This window comes from Anabrus simplex, chromosome 1 (genome assembly GCF_040414725.1).
Source record: "Anabrus simplex isolate iqAnaSimp1 chromosome 1, ASM4041472v1, whole genome shotgun sequence".
Taxonomy (NCBI): domain Eukaryota; kingdom Metazoa; phylum Arthropoda; class Insecta; order Orthoptera; family Tettigoniidae; genus Anabrus; species Anabrus simplex.
In genome coordinates this window covers 187,832,061-187,851,057 of record NC_090265.1, presented here as the reverse complement: position 1 = coordinate 187,851,057, position 18,997 = coordinate 187,832,061, and the positions used below count along the sequence as shown (strand labels likewise).

The 18,997-nt window shown below is 38.0% G+C and overlaps 1 protein-coding gene across 1 annotated transcript in view; it reads left to right on the top strand.

The window, feature by feature from the left end:
• Nucleotides 1-18,794, top strand: part of Taf11 (TATA-box binding protein associated factor 11) — a 70,966-nt gene extending 52,172 nt beyond the window's left edge. Inside the window, exons 3-4 of the mRNA XM_067140156.2 lie at nucleotides 18,406-18,502; nucleotides 18,585-18,794. Coding sequence (XP_066996257.1) covers nucleotides 18,406-18,502; nucleotides 18,585-18,718 — 231 coding nt within the window. The 3' untranslated portion in view covers nucleotides 18,719-18,794. The remainder of the gene's footprint in view (nucleotides 1-18,405; nucleotides 18,503-18,584) is intronic.
• The last annotated feature ends 203 nt before the right edge of the window (nucleotides 18,795-18,997 follow it).

Below are 18,997 nucleotides of genomic sequence, written 5' to 3'. Positions count from 1 at the left end.
TGCACTATAACACCGGACATGCTCAGAAATATGTTAAGCAGAACATGGAGGCATATAGAACTGTGTTTACAGCATGATGGGGAACATACAGATACTGTATATTGGACACTTAATACATAAATAACATAACCTAAATAACATTTTATACTAAACATTTACAGGGGTATGGGGACTTCTCGCCCACTCTGTACACTAAACGCATGCACAGTCTTGATAAAAATATACTTATTAACACAAACACACTTGCACTATAAATGTTTAGTTGATTTCAGAAATGCATAAAACAGATAATGTTATCACTCAAAAGTAGCCACTGTTAGCCAAAGCCCATTTTCAGCATTATACTAATTTTTAACATGAAACTTAGACTGACCACATCAGAGCTTTAAGACAGAAGGTGGGGAAAGGGAGAGCGCGCGACTATGTGGGATTGGCTCAAATGATAGGCATGTACTGATTGCCATAGTAACTGCCATCTGGAACCACCATGCTGCGAGCTGTCTGATCATGCAGGTTATTTTAATAGAACTGTAAATACAGCAAATCTTTGACTAGGAACTCAATCTGGACATGGAGGCAATGAAATATCATTCTGAATCTTCCTTTGGGAGTGGTGACCCCATCGTAACAATAGCCTAAAAGTGAGTGATGGTATACCATCAACACCCCGACCTGGCAGGAGCTGGCCAAGGGGAAATGAAAAAGAATGATTTTGCATCTTCTTCAACATATTCAAATTTTTTGATTCAGGCTAGAGTTAAGAAAGATAAAATTTAGTGTTTTGTTTATCCTGGCAAAGTTAGGGATGTACTGCCTTTTTTACGCTTAACCAGTCTTAATCTAATATCATCATCATCATCTGGGTATCCTTCCAGCGGGCCGGGTAGGACTTTTGTGGACAATATGCATCTATCGGTTCCTGTCATTATAGAGGTCTTCTCCTTTCACATCCTACAGTGTTGTTCCTTTCTCGATAAGGTCTGCATTTATTTAGTCTAGCCACTTTCTTCTGGTACGTCCAACAGGTCTCCTTCCAGGTACTGCCATTTTGAAGTATTGTCTGAAGGTTCTAGTCTCTTCTATCCTTTGCACATGCCCAAACCATTTCAACTGTGCAATGCGTAGTCTTTCTTCCATCGTACAGGTCACTTCCATGTCATTTCTAATGCACTCATTTCTCATTCTGTTTCTTCTTGTTTTTTGTATAGCAGATCGTAAAAATTTTATTTCACATGCTTGCAGTTTGCTGATGTCTCTTTTCAATAACATACAGGTCTCCAACCCATATGCCATGATTGGCAGGAGGTAAGATTTGAACATTGTTTGTTTGGATTTTATGGGAACTGCTTTGTCCCACACTAGATTTCATACCTGATAGAAGAACATGGAACCTTTTGTCACTCTGTTCTGGATTTCCAATTTAGTACTCCCCTGGTTTGATATAATACTTCCAAGATAGCTGAAGCTTTCTACACTTTCAATTCTCTCTCCATGAAGTTTGAGGTCACATTTGCTGGGTGTTCTACTCAATTTCATTTCTACTGTTTTCTTCTTACTCACAGTTAACTTATATTCCTTAAATTTGTTGACCCAGCAACCTAATTTACTTTGGACTTCTTGCTCTGTTTCTCCCCAAATGGCAACATCATCTGCAAACACTAATGCATTCTTAACCTAATATGCTTGTACTAATAACTACTTTTAAATTATGCAAATAATAATAATATAAATGAAAGAAATGTTAACAATAATAAAAGTAATAGTATGAATAAATATTCTAACCTAGTGATATTAAGATAGAATTGTTTCATATATACAAAGCACATACAGTCTGTACATAACAAACATATGAACATTAAAACTGAGTAGATATGAATGCCAGTTATATTAAATCTAGTAAAATATAAAAATTATCATCACTGGCACGACAGCCCTCTGTGGGCCTTGGCTTTCTGAAGAAGTTTTCCCCATTCTTTCCTATTAAGTGCAGAGCTTCTCCAATTCTTGATTCCAATTATCTTTACATCCTCTCTCAAAACATTGCACGAACCAATCCTCAAGTCCTTTAAACGTTTGCGAGGTTGTTGTAAAGAGGTCAGGTCAGCAATTTCTTCCTCAGATTTCGTAACAAGAGTTTTTACAGATTTGGTTGTCAGCCCTACGCCAACCCCCAGCAATCCTGGAGGGCCGATGTTTTCTTTCGGGATTGTCTCCCTTAGCTGGTGGGTCCCATTTTGAAGCATCAGGAACTTGCTTGTTCGCCCTTACATGACTTAGCCGTGAACACTCAGGGGCCATGGCGTTGACGTGCACATATCGGACTTCATAGGAATAAATGGCATTTCCTGAGTTTTATTAGTACACTTCCACCAGCAAGAAGTGAACCCACAGGACAACATACTACCCCTTCAACCCTCAAAATGTAAAAATACTTAATCTAAATCTGCTAGATTTATTGATTGAAAGGTGTCGAAATGATACAGATTTCAAGAAGATACCGAGAGAGAAGAGAAGGAATAGTAAAAAGAAAGGAAGAAAATGATCTATGAAAATAACAGGTAATAATAATAATAATTTCGTGTGGCTATTTCTAGCCGAGTGCAGCCCTTGCAAGGTAGACCCTCCGATGAGGGTGGGCGGCATCTGCCATGTGTAGGTAACTGCGTGTTATTGTGGTGGAGGATAGTGTTATGTGTGGTGTGTGAGTTGCAAGGATGTTGGGGACAGCACAAACACCCAGCCCCCGGGCCATTGGAATTAACCAATGAAGGTTAAAGTCCCTGACCCGGCCGGGAATCGAACCCGGGGCCCTCTGAACCGAAGACCAGTACGCTGACCATTCAGCCAACGAGTCGGACAATAACAGGTAAATAATGATAAATGGGAAGTAGGAGTTTTGAAGTCACAACTAGGTGATTCGTTCAGGTTTTTGTAGTACTTTAACGCAGGCGTATTTAAAAGCAGAGTTGCTAGACGTGCTTCTGACGTCCACTGGTAGGAGATTCCATTTAGTGTGGATTATCATTCTGTGTACAGGAAAGGATAAACACACGGTGCTGCAGGATGAAGTATTCTTTTTATGGTCTGTGGAGAGGAGTTTGATGCGATCACAGAGATAGGCTGGTTGAGAAAACAATATTATCCAGAAAACAGAGTGCAGTGCTCTAGCAACCGGAGGCCAACCAAGCCGCTTATATGACGCAGTGACATGGTCAGAGTAACAAACCCCGCAGGTAAAGATCACACAATCATTTTGAGCACACTGTATTTTCCTTCCGCATTCTACTCCTAGGTTATTATAAACTGTATTGCAATACTCAAAATGAGTTAATGCAAGTGATTCAGAGAGCATTTTCTTCAGTTTAAGAGGGAAAGAGAAATAAAATTCATTGAGACAATGTAGCATTCTGTATATTGTTCTATACATAGATACATTGTGGACAGACCAGGACAGATTTTCATCAAATATTAAACGAATATTCCATTTATTGATCTATGATTGTTCGCCCATATGTCTATGGTTATCAAGTCTTCATTCAGGTGTAGTGTTTCTAAGTGTAGGTTTTCTGGTTTACTATGTATGACTGTAAGTCATTTGCAAGTAAGTGGTATTTACAGTGTTTTAGTCTGGAAGCTATGCCATTTCAATACGAAGAGAAAAATAGAGGGTCCAGTGTGCCCACATTAGCTCTACGCCAATTTGAATATTCGTTGTTATGTTAAGCACTCTTTGCCAGCAGCCAGTGAGATAGGTTCTTATCCACTTAAGCACACTCCTGGAGAAATTTAACTCCTTAATTTGGATATAAGTATGACTCTGTCAACAGTGTTGAAAGCTTTACTGAAGTCCAATATTACCAGAGCTGTGAGTTGTTTATTGTCCATAGCTTGCCTTATGTCATCAACTCATCAGTCACCTATGTTAGTGTATTTGCAAGTATTTTGTCTTGATCTAAAGCTGGAATGGTCGATATCAGAGAGATTGTGTTGAGTAAAATAGTTGGTAATATCCTTGTGAACTATGAATTCTAAAGCTTTTGACAATATAGGCAAGATACTATTCAGCTGATAGTTACGGACATCCTTTGCCAGTCTTGTTTTATAGAAGTGGGCCATCTATGGCCTTTTTCCAATTTTTTTTTTTAGGAAAGTCCCCTATTGCACTTAGTAATTAAAGATTAAGGGCCGGTTTCATCAAATTCCGTTAAGGATTTAACGTCACATTAAACTGAATGGCTGTTTCACCAACCTTCATTAACGCTAGCACGCCGTTAAACTCTCCATTGGGCCGATGACCTTTGATGTTAGGGCCCTTAAAACAACAAGCATCAAACTCTCCGTTAATTTAACATTGCACTCTCAACCCGTTAAGCTGCTTAACGTTGTTAAAATAAAAATGGCTGGAAGAGATGTCCCCGTTTCTACCATCAAGGTAACTTGCCCCAGACTAGTCAGCCGATCCGAGGCGTGCTCAGTCCGAAATATGATAAAAATAATGCCCTAAAAATACATACACCTTGGATCTTGACAGGGAACATATAACTAAATACGGACACAGTGAGGTCAATTAAAACTACAAATAAAGCAAGGCGAAGCATGACGTCAGTTTTGGAGGAAAATCTGTTTATTAAAAATAAACAAGATAAATATTTTAAAAATAGCAAAGTATCAAATAAATAGATTTACATGACTCAGGTGTTTTTTTTTTTTTTAAGCTGGATAAAGTCCATCTTGAGAATCAGAATATTTTACAAATTCACAAGTATGCCGACACACATACTTAACATATCAAATCAAATTTTTAAGTTTAAAAAAAAAAGTAATTTAACATATGGGCTTGCGTGCGCGCACCACGCTCCTGGCTTTACTTTTTGTTAACACTTTTAACTGTAGATGAGTACGTTCCCCATTTCTGCACACTTGACATTGCAGTGGGGTCCCTAACCTTAAGAAAGGACGTGATCTAATGCGCAAAAGGGGTGGGGGGAACTAACCTAACTGTACAATATATAACACGCTGAGTGGTAAAACATCCTACGCACAACATATATACATCCTGGAGTCATGAGCAATCTCATGAGCACAGCAAACAATGTGGATAGGAACCACACCAAACAAAACATGTAAATGGCAATATATATATATATATATATTCAAAGAAACAAAAACATATCATATTTTCCAGGGTTCACCAAGGAAAGCATGCGGCATTCACACAACTCGCATCCACTTAAAGCCTCAACGAAAATAAAAGGAAACCTAATTACACTTTAAGCAACACTTCCTATTCAACGCAGGTTCCTGAAAATTACGTGATACAAAATCAATTTTTAAAAAATTTAAAAAAAGTGACAGAGTAGGCTTTACCTTCCAACACCTATTTCAACGTTGTAACCTGGAAGAGATACATGACACAAAATATTCCTCCGCGGTTATATCGTAAAAGAAAATCCGAAACAAACGTCGTGATATAAAACTCTCGTCGGCTACAACAACCGTAGAGACATGGACAGAACAATAAAATCACGAAGTATAGGCCGCTCAAATAAAAAAATAAAGCTGCAATACCAAAACCACAGGGTCCAACCCTTTATACACGCTGCTCAGCAGTCTTTTTTTTTGCTAGGGGCTTTACGTCGCACCGACACAGATAGGTCTTATGGCGACGATGGGATAGGAAAGGCCTAGGAGTTGGAAGGAAGCGGCCGTGGCCTTAATTAAGGTACAGCCCCAGCATTTGCCTGGTGTGAAAATGGGAAACCACGGAAAACCATCTTCAGGGCTGCCGATAGTGGGATTCGAACCTACTATCTCCCGGATGCAAGCTCACAGCCGCGCGCCTCTACGCGCACGGCCAACTCGCCCGGTGCTCAGCAGTCTATCTGAGGCAAGTCACACAATCAAGAAAATGCAGGCCTTTCAGATGAGGAACGTGTCCTCTTATGCAAAATCACCCCAAATAATAATATCACATGCCCTAAAGTTGCGTAAAACTGAAGAAATATGAAGGACGTCGTCTAACATTCGCTCGCATGAAAGAAACCTGACCACGCTGGTCACAAGTCAAAGCAGTCTCGCTCAAAGTAAACATGAATAATAAAGTGGCCAACTCTGTAATAAATATGTTAAACTGAAACTAAGAAATTGCCTCATTGACAATCGATCATGTCTGAACATCGGAAAGTTACTGAAATATCTCAATCCACATCGCGCGAAACTCATATTGATAATGATAATAATAATAATAATAATAATAATAATAATAATACATTTTACAGAAATTTTATTCTAATATTCGGAACTCTAAATATGAAACTGCGTTCGTGGAACTCGTGAATCAATAATTAATTTACCACCTAGATATACAAAATAGTCGTGAAGATGACGCTAACAACTTTGTGGATCCACACTCCACCGTCTTACACTCTCTCATTCACACATCATGCAATAAATCCCAGAAAACGTGACGGCATGTTTCCGTACACTTTGAGCTCCCATTAATAATACATTAATCTAGTCCTTCCTGACTTTGAATCCTTATTTACATTGACAAGTATGCCCCGAGACCTACACTGCGTCTCAAACACCAAAACAAACAAATCAAAATATATGAGGCTAAAATAAGAAGCTGACTCGTAAAAGAAATGACACTAACCACTCAGCTAAACAAATCAGAATAAAATGTAGGAAAGCAAGCTGCGACCTCATGCAAACGGTCCACATTTACGTTACAAATTTATATTTACATTAAGGAGCTTCCTATCATTTACTGTAAATAGGACGTAGTCCTTCCAAACAAAGCTACATCTACAGAAATTAAATATCAAGCTAACCTATCCCTTTTGCAACATTAAACACGTTCACGCTCACATAATTACATTAAAACACTGTACTCATCTGTTATGTTGACTGATGGCCGCTCGTCCTCAGGAGACAGCCGACCCCATCTTGCTTTTTAGCCCGCCATATCGATGATCGAGGGTAGAAAGGTGATGTATTTTCCGTTGCTGCTTCTGCTTCTGGATGTCGTCTAAAACATCCCCTCGCTCACGATGTAGATACTAGGTCAAGATCAACCGGCCAGTTACAAGAATACTACAGCCGGGGGTAAATTCCACCAACCGTGAAACCAGTTCCCATTCAGTCGCGGAACCGCTTCTCTTATCTACTCCCGTAACTAGGTCAAATATTTCCCATATTATAAACGGCTGAACTGAAAATGGTAAAGTTTATGCCCTCGGAAAATGATTTACACAGGCAGGCTACTATGCACTTTGAAATGATTAAATGGAACTGTTCTCTCCCTTTGGTAATCGTAAGTTAAATGCCATTCTCCCAGTATTAGAAAACTTGAGTATATCAAATGTAGACTGAGCGTCTTTCAACAAAATCTTACGAGTCCCCACACGATCACTCGCGTAAATAAAAACTTCTTCTTATGATGTTACCTGCACAGAATCTCACCGAATAATAGGGTAACTAACTGACGCGGTCATCGTTTTTATTAACTCGTCCTCAAAGACGCCGTCGTATCCTCGATTGGGGCCATCTTTTCCCTAGACCAATGCCTAGCCACATCGACGGTGGCTCTATCGTTTCATTGGCTCGACGCATCACGTACCTGTCGCTTACTTCAAACATTTCTCATAAGTGACCCTAGCCTCTCACCCGGGCATCCGAAATATTGTCTGTTGGAATTCTATTGTTCCCTTGTTCGGCTTTGTGTGCTTCATGTCAAAATTCCACCTTCCAAACTTAGTTGGTGAGCAAACAAATCCGAGCTTCAAGCTCCCTGCAGAAATTGTGACGTGCTGCTGAATGTAGATGTTTCCTGCCAGTTACTAGTACTTAATAAAAATGGAATATTCACTGTACATTTGAATAAATGACTGATCAATTAAATGAGCACTTCAATAAGGGCTCAGTAATATCCTTGTGAACTATGAATTCTAAAGCTTTTGACAATATAGGCAAGATGCTATTCAGCCGATAGTTACGGACATCCTTTGTCAGTCTTGTTTTTCAGAAGTAGGCCATCTATGGCTCTTTTTTTTTTTTAGGTAAGTCCCCTGTTGCAGTTAGTAATTAAAGATTAAGGGCCGGTTTCATCAAATTCCATTAAGGATTTAACGTCACGTTAAACCGAATGGCTGTTTCACCAAACTTCATTAACGCTAGCACGCCGTTAAACTCTCCATTGGGACGATGACCTTTGATGTTACTTGAAACAACAAGCATCAAACTCTCCGTTAATTTAACATTGCACTCTCAACCCGTTAAGCTGCTTAACGTTGTTAAAATAAAAATGGCTGGAAGAGATTTTGTGTTGGGTGCTCAGGTGCTCTGTAGTTTACCTTCAAAATGCTGAGAGACAGGAAGTTTCATGGAAAAGAAAATGACATACTTGAACTAACAGAAATGCAGTTTTTGGGGCGATATAGGTTATCTAAACCTGTCGCAAGGAAAGTACGCGAAGAGATAGAAAAGAGGTTAGAATACCGTAGGCCTGCAGGACGAAATTCACCCGTTTCCAATGCAGCAATTGCTGATTGCTCTGAGATGTTATGCAACGGGGTCATTCAGATCGTTACAGGATATATCAGCATTGTAAATTGTAGAAGAGATATCGGTAGGCCTACTTAAGTATTCCATTAACTTACTCGTATGTATGAAACATTGAGTTGAAATATAAATTCAAAGGAAGGGAGATCATAAGCAAATGTAGCCTACACCATGTATAACCTGCTAGGCCTAATTTCTCATATGATTGTGCTACTTTAATTATTAATGATGAGTCCAGTTAATAAAATACAGTTTAAAAACCTCTGCATGGTAATATGAAAGAGGTATTTCACACATTAACAAGAATGCTTTAAAACCAAAGCATCATTTCATATAAGAGAGATAGGTATTATACTGATATTCTATTAACTTACTAACATGTAACAAACATTACATTTTGTGTTGAAATATAAATTCAAAGGAGGAGGAATCATAATCACATGTAGTCTCTGATGGTTATGAATTTCATGTTTTTGGTCCGTATTGAACAATATATAAGTAATAATAATAATAACTTAAATGTTTCCACCTTTTCAATACAATATATTCACAAATTTACAAAATTATACGGTACTAGTTTCGACCCATCTAGGGGTCATCATCAGCCGTATTGGAGCAAAGATCATTTGTGGCGAAATCCTAAGACAATATTATTTTAAAGAATAACAAGTGAAATGAGATGTTATGGTAATAGTTAATAATACAAGGAATATACATAATAAGAGGTTTTTAACAAAGAATAAAGTATAAATGGGGTGTTGTAAAAATTATAATCATGGAAATCAGTAAGTTCTTGTATTGAAATGAAATATGGCTTAGGAAGAGGGCTTAAGGTGGGGCTGAAGGGTGCGGGAGAAAGTGTAATTGTCTTGGAAAAGTACCTTTGATTAAATTTAGGATTGAGTTTAGGTTGGCTGCATTATTGTTTCTGAGGAAAGTGATAAATAGATCGAAGAGTATGTTGGGTTTCTCTGAGATTTCATTGAGATTGTGACTGGCATAATGGAAAATTACTACATACACCTAGACCAATACTTTAATGCCAGTCACAATCTCAATGAAATCTCAGAGAAACCCAACATACTCTTCGATCTATTTATCACTTTCCTCAGAAACAATAATGCAGCCAACCTAAACTCAATCCTAAATTTAATCAAAGGTACTTTTCCAAGACAATTACACTTTCTCCCGCACCCTTCAGCCCCACCTTAAGCCCTCTTCCTAAGCCATATTTCATTTCAATACAAGAACTTACTGATTTCCATGATTATAATTTTTACAACACCCCATTTATACTTTATTCTTTGTTAAAAACCTCTTATTATGTATATTCCTTGTATTATTAACTATTACCATAACATCTCATTTCACTTGTTATTCTTTAAAATAATATTGTCTTAGGATTTCGCCACAAATGATCTTTGCTCCAATACGGCTGATGATGACCCCTAGATGGGTCGAAACTAGTACCGTATAATTTTGTAAATTTGTGAATATATTGTATTGAAAAGGTGGAAACATTTAAGTTATTATTATTATTACTCATGTAGTCTCTACCATGTATAACCTGGGGCCTATTCCACAAAAGTATGTTCTTGTACATTACAAGTTACTAGTGTGGCTTCTTGTAATGTATGAGTTGTACATTTCTGTTCCACAAAAGATTGAAAGTCTCTTGTATATTACCAGTGAATTGTTACAAGTTTTACAAGTGATGACCTATCAATAAACATACTACTTCATAGCATGAATCAACTATTTATCTTCGTATTCCATTCGTTGAATTAGGTTATGCTTGCCTCATTTATCATAATATCGTATTTTAAGGTAAGTTATGCAGCAAAGATTCAAAGAACTCTACTATTTCTGTGAATTTCTTAATGCTACAATGTTCAGTTTATTTCTTTGATTTTAGGAAATTACTCTGTTATCATCACCCATTCTCTTCTTCCGCGATCCTCACATATGTTCGACGATAGTCTAACATACCTTGTTCTGACATTAGGAATCAGGTGCCGCTAATAACGATATTCGGCCGCCAAACTTAATTGTTACAAAACTGCAAACTCTGCATGAATTGTTAAAATGGTGTCAAGAGACACAAAAGTTATTCATTTTTGAAGGAAATAGAACGAAGGAAAGATATTCTTTTTGGTGCATTCAGCAAGAGTCTGAAAAAAACAAGACAAAATAAATGGTTGGATGGAAATATTTGACTTGGGAAAAGCTCATGGAGCTTTTGAGGTGAAAAGTTGGACGTATGTAAGAAATATACTGCTCATTAATGATTCCATGAATGTCCTTCCTGGAACATGTTTGTTCAGTATTTTCAGGCCAACGAACAATTTGAGGAAATTTTATATCATTTATTGCAGCTACCATAGAATGTATTGACCTACAGACCGATGATTTTTGCCATCCCATGCATATCTGCAATCCCATGGTACTAACCACCATTTCCTAGCCAATGTAGTGTTGTTAGTAACTGTTCTTTAGAAGAGAGAAATTGATTTCTGTTTGTAGGATGTTTTAACCTATGCCCAATATCTATCAAAAGTTCTTCCACTTGTACTGTGCTTAACCTAAAACGCTAATTGTATTCAAATACAGTATTAAACTGGAAATTTATTCTCTCCCTATACAGACGGTAGTTTTCATTTTCATCACCATCACTACCACTACTGCTAGACCACATATTTATCAAAATGTATCTGAGATAAGTATATTTAAATAGCACTAGTACATTTATATATTATTGTCCTTTCACTGGTAGAGAATACTTCCCAATTCACTCTTAACCCACTAATGCCCACCGTATGATATATCATACGCAAAACGTGCTTTCCAAATTGCGTTATATCTAAGTCACCGTGAGTGTTTTGCAATTTTTAAAGGTATCATTTAGCGCATCAGGGACGCAAATAATGTTTCCTAGCTAATGGCATTGTTGTTTTCCTCCTGTTACGATGATAGTTGGCAAGAAAGTGCAGGTAGCGCAGCAGGCTGACAGAAATAACGCACCGGTGAGTATTTATAATTATTGTGGAATTGAGCTATGAAAAATTAATCATATTTCAGTATATTTTTTACGGGAATAGTATGAGGATTTGACCTTGTATGATAGTTACTATCTTCACTGATCGAGATGGCATTCAAACACAAATATCTTTTAACGTATGAAATATCATACACTGGGCATTCGCAAGATGAAATTTATCAGTTTCAGATAAAATACAATAACAGATGGGGAGGCCATTCTGAACATTCTGGACAGCTTAGAAAATGTTGATTGTGATAATGACCCATTTTCAGAAGCAGATGAAATATGATTAGTGCTTATGGGAGCTGTTGATGGCAATGACAGTGATCAAGACGATGGGCCTAGTGATGATGATTGTGCTACAGCTTGGGATGTAGGGAAGTGTGTACTTAGACAGGAAATCAAGGCCAGAGGGTGAAGAAAATTCCGTGTGGCTTAGAAGAGTGACTCGATGTATGCATTTTTGAAAATTCAAAGAGAGTATTTACTGCAGCTGATGAGAATCAAGTACCACTACAGAAGGTTCCTACAATTACAGAATCCATTGATGTATCTTCCAAATGGAATAAATCCAGGAATCCACAAAAGAAAGTAAGGAAAGTAAGAAATTGGGTAAACAAGGAGCTTAAGAAGTCAGTGAAGTTTACAGAGAGAGATGTGCCAGAACCATCATGCGTTCAAGAGTGGAGTGTCAGTAAGTTCATTCCAGTGCTTTGTTCAGTTCCACACGATGAAGTGATGGAGAGAATCATGAAAACAAACAATACAATGTTTCCTGTGGTTACTGTTACTAATAAGTTTCTGTTGTATTACAAAAACAACAGTAGGCTTCAAAGTTCGCTTCAGATCATGCTAACACATCATATGATAGGTGGGGAGTAGGGCCTTTCCCCACGAGTATTCCTTGCCTCAGAGGGTTCTGAATTATTTAAATTCCATCTATAAGATCAGTATTCTGTTTTTAGTTCTAATTTATGTTCCAATCAATTATTTTTGTTCTAAGTAAATCATAACTATATTTGGTGTAATATATTACCCCCTACTGCCCAGCGTATGATATATCATACGCCAAAAACTGAAATATTCAGATTTTTTAAGTATTCTTGCTTCAAGGATCGGTTATAGATGTAATGTTGGAAAAAGTACAAAAAACTCGAAAAAAATCTTTTCTGGGCATTAATGGGTTAAGTTACAAGTACTAGTACTTTCGTGGAACACACCTATAAAAATTTACTGGTAATTTGTAAGTATGGAGTAGTAAAGTAAAACTGTAGAAAATTCTTTTGTGGAACAGAAACTCTGGTATTTGTACTAGTTACTAGATAATTTACTTGTAATGTACAAGATCATACTTTTGTGGAATAGGCCCCTGGTAGGCCTAATTTCTTATATGATTGCGCTATCAATCAGTCAGTCAATACTGATCTGCATTTAGGGCAGTCGCTCAGGTGGCAGATACCCTATCTGTTGTTTCCTAGCCTTTCCTTAAATGATTTCAAAGAAATTGGAAATTCCTATAAACAAATATTTGCCCCAATTTGTCCTCTTGAATTCTAACTTTATCTTCATATCTTTCCTACTTTTAAAGACACCACTGAAACTTATTCGTCTAATAATGTCATTCCACGCCATCTCTCTGCTGACAACTTGGAACACACCACTTGACACTAAGTTTATACAAGGAGTATTTTATTATGCCACCCAGGGGCGGTTTCTCCATAAGGTTGCAGGTTTGCGCTACCCCCATTAATTTTTTATGTTTATTTTAGGTAAAGTTTTATAATTTGGATTACTCAACTAGGTACGGTATTTTCATTCAACAAGACAAACCTTTCAAGAGCTTGAAAGAGCAAATATTGACTACAGGAGACTTTACAAGCCGGTACTCTTAGATGTTCACTGCAGGAGCCAAAAAGTTTGCAGCCAAAGAGTCAGCCTGAGGTGGGATGAAACCTGGGCTGGCAGAGGAGTGCGCGGGGCTGATTGAGAGGTGCTTTCCGGCTGCTAGAGGGGTGCGCAGGGAGAGGAAAAGATAGGCGTGGCTTCTTATACATTGCTTAAATGGAGGTTTATCAACCTGGGTCCTCCTACCACGGCCGACTTGATGCGTCGCTCTATCTAGCTTCTTGGAGCGCAGCGAGGGATCCAGTCGGCCGTGCTCCTACGTAACCAACTACTAACCAAGTCGCTAGAGACCGTTGGAGCTCAATGTGAGAGTCTGTTATAGAACAGGGATATCACCTAGCGACATTGGATGGAAGTTCATCTGCTGGATACACCGCCGTCTCAATCTCTATATAGGATTGAGACGGCGGTGGCTGGATATATAACCAATGGCTTTAAAATCGAAAATAAAAACCGCCGTTTCTTTCAGTATAGTTGTGAGGTTTGTTATGTGCGTAGAAGCTAAGTAGCTTATTGATATCACTGTGTAAACTGTCACAGGTGAACTATGTAGTAGAAGCGTGCTGAGCCCATAACTCAGAGGTTCGTGGATCGAAACCACGCCCTGCACCATCAAATGTAACCTTTACTACAGTGGTTACACAAAACAAAGCACTAAACACAATAACAGAGGAAGTTAAGAGCAACTACACAACATCAGAAACCACTACACACTCAGAAACATTAACTGAAATTACGCGGATCTCCGCCGACCAAAACATACGTAAATATCAGTAGGGCCAACTAGTGGACAACAAACCAGGAAGGTGGAAGGAACTACGACCTACTGAGGCCAAGGACATAGCTTAGGTTGTAGATTCGGAAATAATTTGCCGTGATCCTTAAATTTGAAAAAATATTATTTACAAGTGAAACATTCGTGTCAGCGTGTGTGTTTTTAATATTGTGCGTTTTTATCAGTTAGTGGTATTTTGCCAGATCATGAATTCGGTCAGTCTAATGTCTGGGCCGTTTCCGCAACGGACTGCTGAAGAAAAATCCGAAGTGAAACGATTGGGTAGGACCATGCGACGTTTAATTTTGAAACCAGATACAATACCGAAATTAGGCTACCTCAGAGTGTTTCATTTCAATATGGTAAAAGAGTTTTTAAATGAAAAAATGTTACTGGGTTGTAGTAATATTCCTGAAAATAGAAATGTAAAATGTTTGTTTTATTTATAATAATATAAAATATTGTTCATGTATCTGGATTTGAAAATTAACCTGTATTCATGTTATATCAATGGTAAAATTTGTGCACCACTGAACTTTTAAACCACCAGCCGCCACCACCTATTCAATACAGTCCACTGTTGTGTGGTTAAATGAGCATAGAAACTACCAAATTATAAGGTACATGTTTCGCCCCTCTTTTACTGAGCATCATCAGCCTTATTCAATCCTAAAACAAACGTTGGTCTGAGGTCATTATCCAATTTATATAAACTATGCTGTTGAACACTTAATAAAATTGACACTGTGGTTCCTTATACTGTATTTAGGGTACAAGGATATCTAACACACATGAAAATAAATTTTTAAAATACTGAAATGTTCGTCTAAAGGAATTTTGTATCACATTGTTTCTTAAAAATATTTGTATCTGAATCTGAAGTGGATCTTCTTCATAATTGCTTGAACAATAAGCAACACTTAGGAAACACCAGTGTGATGAACCCAAGGTTATCATTAGAAAGGATCAGTGTAACACAACGTGCATAATGGGTATAAGATCTGTTTTTAAAAAACATGAGTTAAAGATGCGTAGTCATATTGAAGATGATATGGACTGTTACCATAACATGTGTTGTGTAGAATTCTTCGTTGATAATGAGTACTAATAAACATTGGGGTGTTGGTCAGAATCGCTGCTAAACTTTTCAAAATAGTGAACTATAGACCCAAATGACAATTTCATGGAAACGTAATGCCCCTTGTAGATGTAGACGGCCATAGAAAGAAACGTGGATGTTCTGTAACGGAACTGAAAAAGGACTTGATGGAGTGTGATGGAACGTGGAATTTCATTAGATTTTTTTAAAAATTTAAAATGGGTACTTACTCATTCAATGTCCGTCTTACTGTTTCAGCAGTGCTAGCCTGTCTTGTGTTCCTACTTCTAGTGTTGTATTGATGCGGTAGAGGCGGTGGGGAATGCTGAGGTAGAAGGAGGTAGGCGGAGCTTTGCATGTCGATGCTGACATAGGAGTGGGGTTGTTTGGAGGAGCAAGAGCAGATTTGGTATTCAGAGAGATGAGGGGAGCTTTTAATTCTGAGGATTTAAATAACCGAGGGATCTTATTATGGTTTGGATTAACAGCACTTAACATCTTAGGCGTTACAGTGTGTAGAGGACTTCTGATTTCAGTGTCGTCAGTGAGATTTTTTATTATATGTTTTGTGCAAAAAGATTAATATACTCTCTAACTCATTTAAAAGTTTCCCCTACCGAGCTCGATAGGCTGCAGTCACTTAAGTGCGACCAGTGTCCAGTGTTCGGGAGATAGTGGGTTCGAACCCCACTGTTGACAGCCCTGAAGATGGTTTTCCGTGGTTTCCCATTGTCACACCAGGAAAATGCTGGGGCTGTACCTTTATTAAGGCCACGGCCGATTCCTTCCCACTCCTAGCCCCTTCCTGTCCCATTGTCGCTATAAGACCTATCTGCGTAAGTGCGACATAAAGCAACTTGCAAAAAAAAGTTTCCCTTTGCCTGTATTCCTGATTGTGAGATTCTTTTCTATAGAAGTAAAACGGTGTCCAGCTTCATTCATATGCATGCTCATTGCAGAATATTGAGTTTTTCAGTATTAAAATGCTCCATGTACCTTGTATGGAAACTTCGTCCAGTCTGTCCAACATACGAAAATCCACACTGTGAACATGTTAACCTGTAGACCCCAGAACCTGAATATCTACTATCATTACAATTAATCTTATTATAATTGAATATGTTTTGAGTCATATTAGTTGTTCTAAAGGCTATGTTCATATTAAAAGCTCACCTTATCTCTCTAAATACCAAATCTACTCTTGCTCCTCCAAACAACCTCCCTCCTATGTCAGAATTGACATGCAAAGCTCCGCCTACCTGCTGCCCCCTTCAGCATCCCCCACCGCCTCTACCGCATCGATACAACACTAGGAGTAGGAACACGAGACAGGCTAGTGCTGCTGAAACAGTAGGACGTACATAACATCTGTTGAATGAGTAAGTACCCATTTTAAATATAAAAATTTTTCTAGTGAAATTCGACGTTCCATCACACACCATCAAGTCCTTTTTGAGTTCCATTACAGAACATCCACGTTTCTTTCTATGGTCGTCTACATCTACAAGGGGCATTACGTTTCCATGAAATTGTCATTTGGGCCTATAGCTCACTCTTTTGAAAAGTTCAGCAGCGATTCTGATCAACACCCCAATGTTTATTAGTACTCGTTATCAACGAAGAATTCTACACAACACATGTTATGATAACTTAGTCCATATTGTCTTCAATTTGACTGTGCATCATTAACTCTTATGTTTTTTAAAAACAGATCTCACGCCCATTACGCACATTGTGTTACACTGATCCTTTCTAATGATAACGTTGGGTTCAACACACCGGTCCCTAAGTGTTGCTTATTGTTCAAGCAATTATGAAGATGATCCACTTCAGATTCAGACATGAATATTTCTAAGAAACAATGTGATACAAAATTATTTTAGACCAACATTTCAGTATTTTTAAAATTGATTTTAATGTGTGTATATATGTGTTTCTAGGTATCCTTGTACCCTAAATACAGTATAAGGAACCACAGTGTCAGTTTTATTAAGCGTTTAACAGCATAGTTTATATAAATTGGATAATGACCTCAGACCAATGTTTGTTTTAGGATTGAATAAGGCTGATGATGCTCAGTAAAAGAGGGGCAAAACATGTACCTTATAATTTGGTAGTTTCTATGCTCATTTAACCACACAACAGTGGATTGTATTGAATAGGTGGTATAATATAATACTCCTTGTATATTTAAAATGGGTACTTACTCATTCAACAGACGTTATGTACGTCCTACTGTTTCAGCAGCGGCCTGTCTGGTGTAGGCGGAGCTTTGCATGTCGATGCTGACATAGGAGTGGGGTTGTTTGGATTAAGAGCTGATTTGGTATTTAGAGAGCTTTTACTTCTGAGCATTTAAATAACCGAGGGATCCTGGTTTGGATTAACAGCAATTAACATCTTAGGCATTAAAAGTGTGTAGAGAACTTCTGATTTCAGTGTCATCATTGAGATTCTGATCTTTATTAAGTTTTGTCCAAAAAGATGAATATACTCTCTAATTCATTTAAAAGTTTCCCACTGAGCTCGATAGCTGCAGTCGCTTAAGTGTGGCCAGTATCCAGTATTCGGGAGATAGTGGGTTCGAACCCCACTGTCGGCAGTCCTGAAGATGGTTTTCCGTGGTTTCCCATTTTCACACCAGGCAAATGCTGGGGCTGTACCTTAATTAAGGCCACGGCCGCTTCCTTCCCACTCCTAGCCCCTCCCTATCCCATCATCGCCGTAAGACCTATCTGTGTCGGTGCGACGTGAAGCAACTAGCAAAAAAAAAAGTTTCCCTTTGCCTGTAATCCTGATTGTGAGATCCTTTTTGTATAGAAGTAAAACGGTGTTCAGCTTCCTTCATATGCATGCTCATTGCAGAATATTATGTTTTTCAGCATTAAAATGCTCCATGTTGTTGTTAATTTATTTCTCCTCTTAGTTTTTTTTTTTTTTTTCTTTCTTTATTTAGAATTTACAAATACACTACCTATATAAAATTAGTACAATTAATTTCATGTCCTATTTCTTATGTTTCAGTTAATGCAGACTATTACTGGTTGTTCAGTATCTCAGAATGTGGTCATTGCAATGTCTGGTATTGCCAAAGTATTTGTTGGAGAAGTTGTTGAAGAAGGTATGCTCTAAAGATATGTAAACATAGAGGGAGAAGGTGTGAGTGATATTACACTCATGTGTAATAATTTTGTTTGTTCTAGCATTAGATGTGATGGAGACACAGGGAGAAGTTGGCCCTCTTCAACCTAAACATTTGCGTGAAGCTATCCGACGACTTCGATTACGTGGAGGTATTCCTAATGGCCGTGCTCGGAAAGTTTTGTTTCGATTTTAGTGTTACGTAACCTCTGAATAACAAAGCCATATAAATTTTGTAATTACCACTTATTAAATAAAATATATTTTAATTATGTAAGTCTTCCTTATTTGACAACTTGTGTCCTCTATATATATCACCGAACAAGTTGGCCATGCGGTTAGGGCCACACAGCTGTGAGCTTGCATTTGGGAGATAGTGAGTTTGAACCACTCTGTCGGCAACCCTGAAAATGGTTTTCCATGGTTTCCCATTTTCGCACCAGGCAAATGCTGAGGTTGTAGATTAATTAAAGCC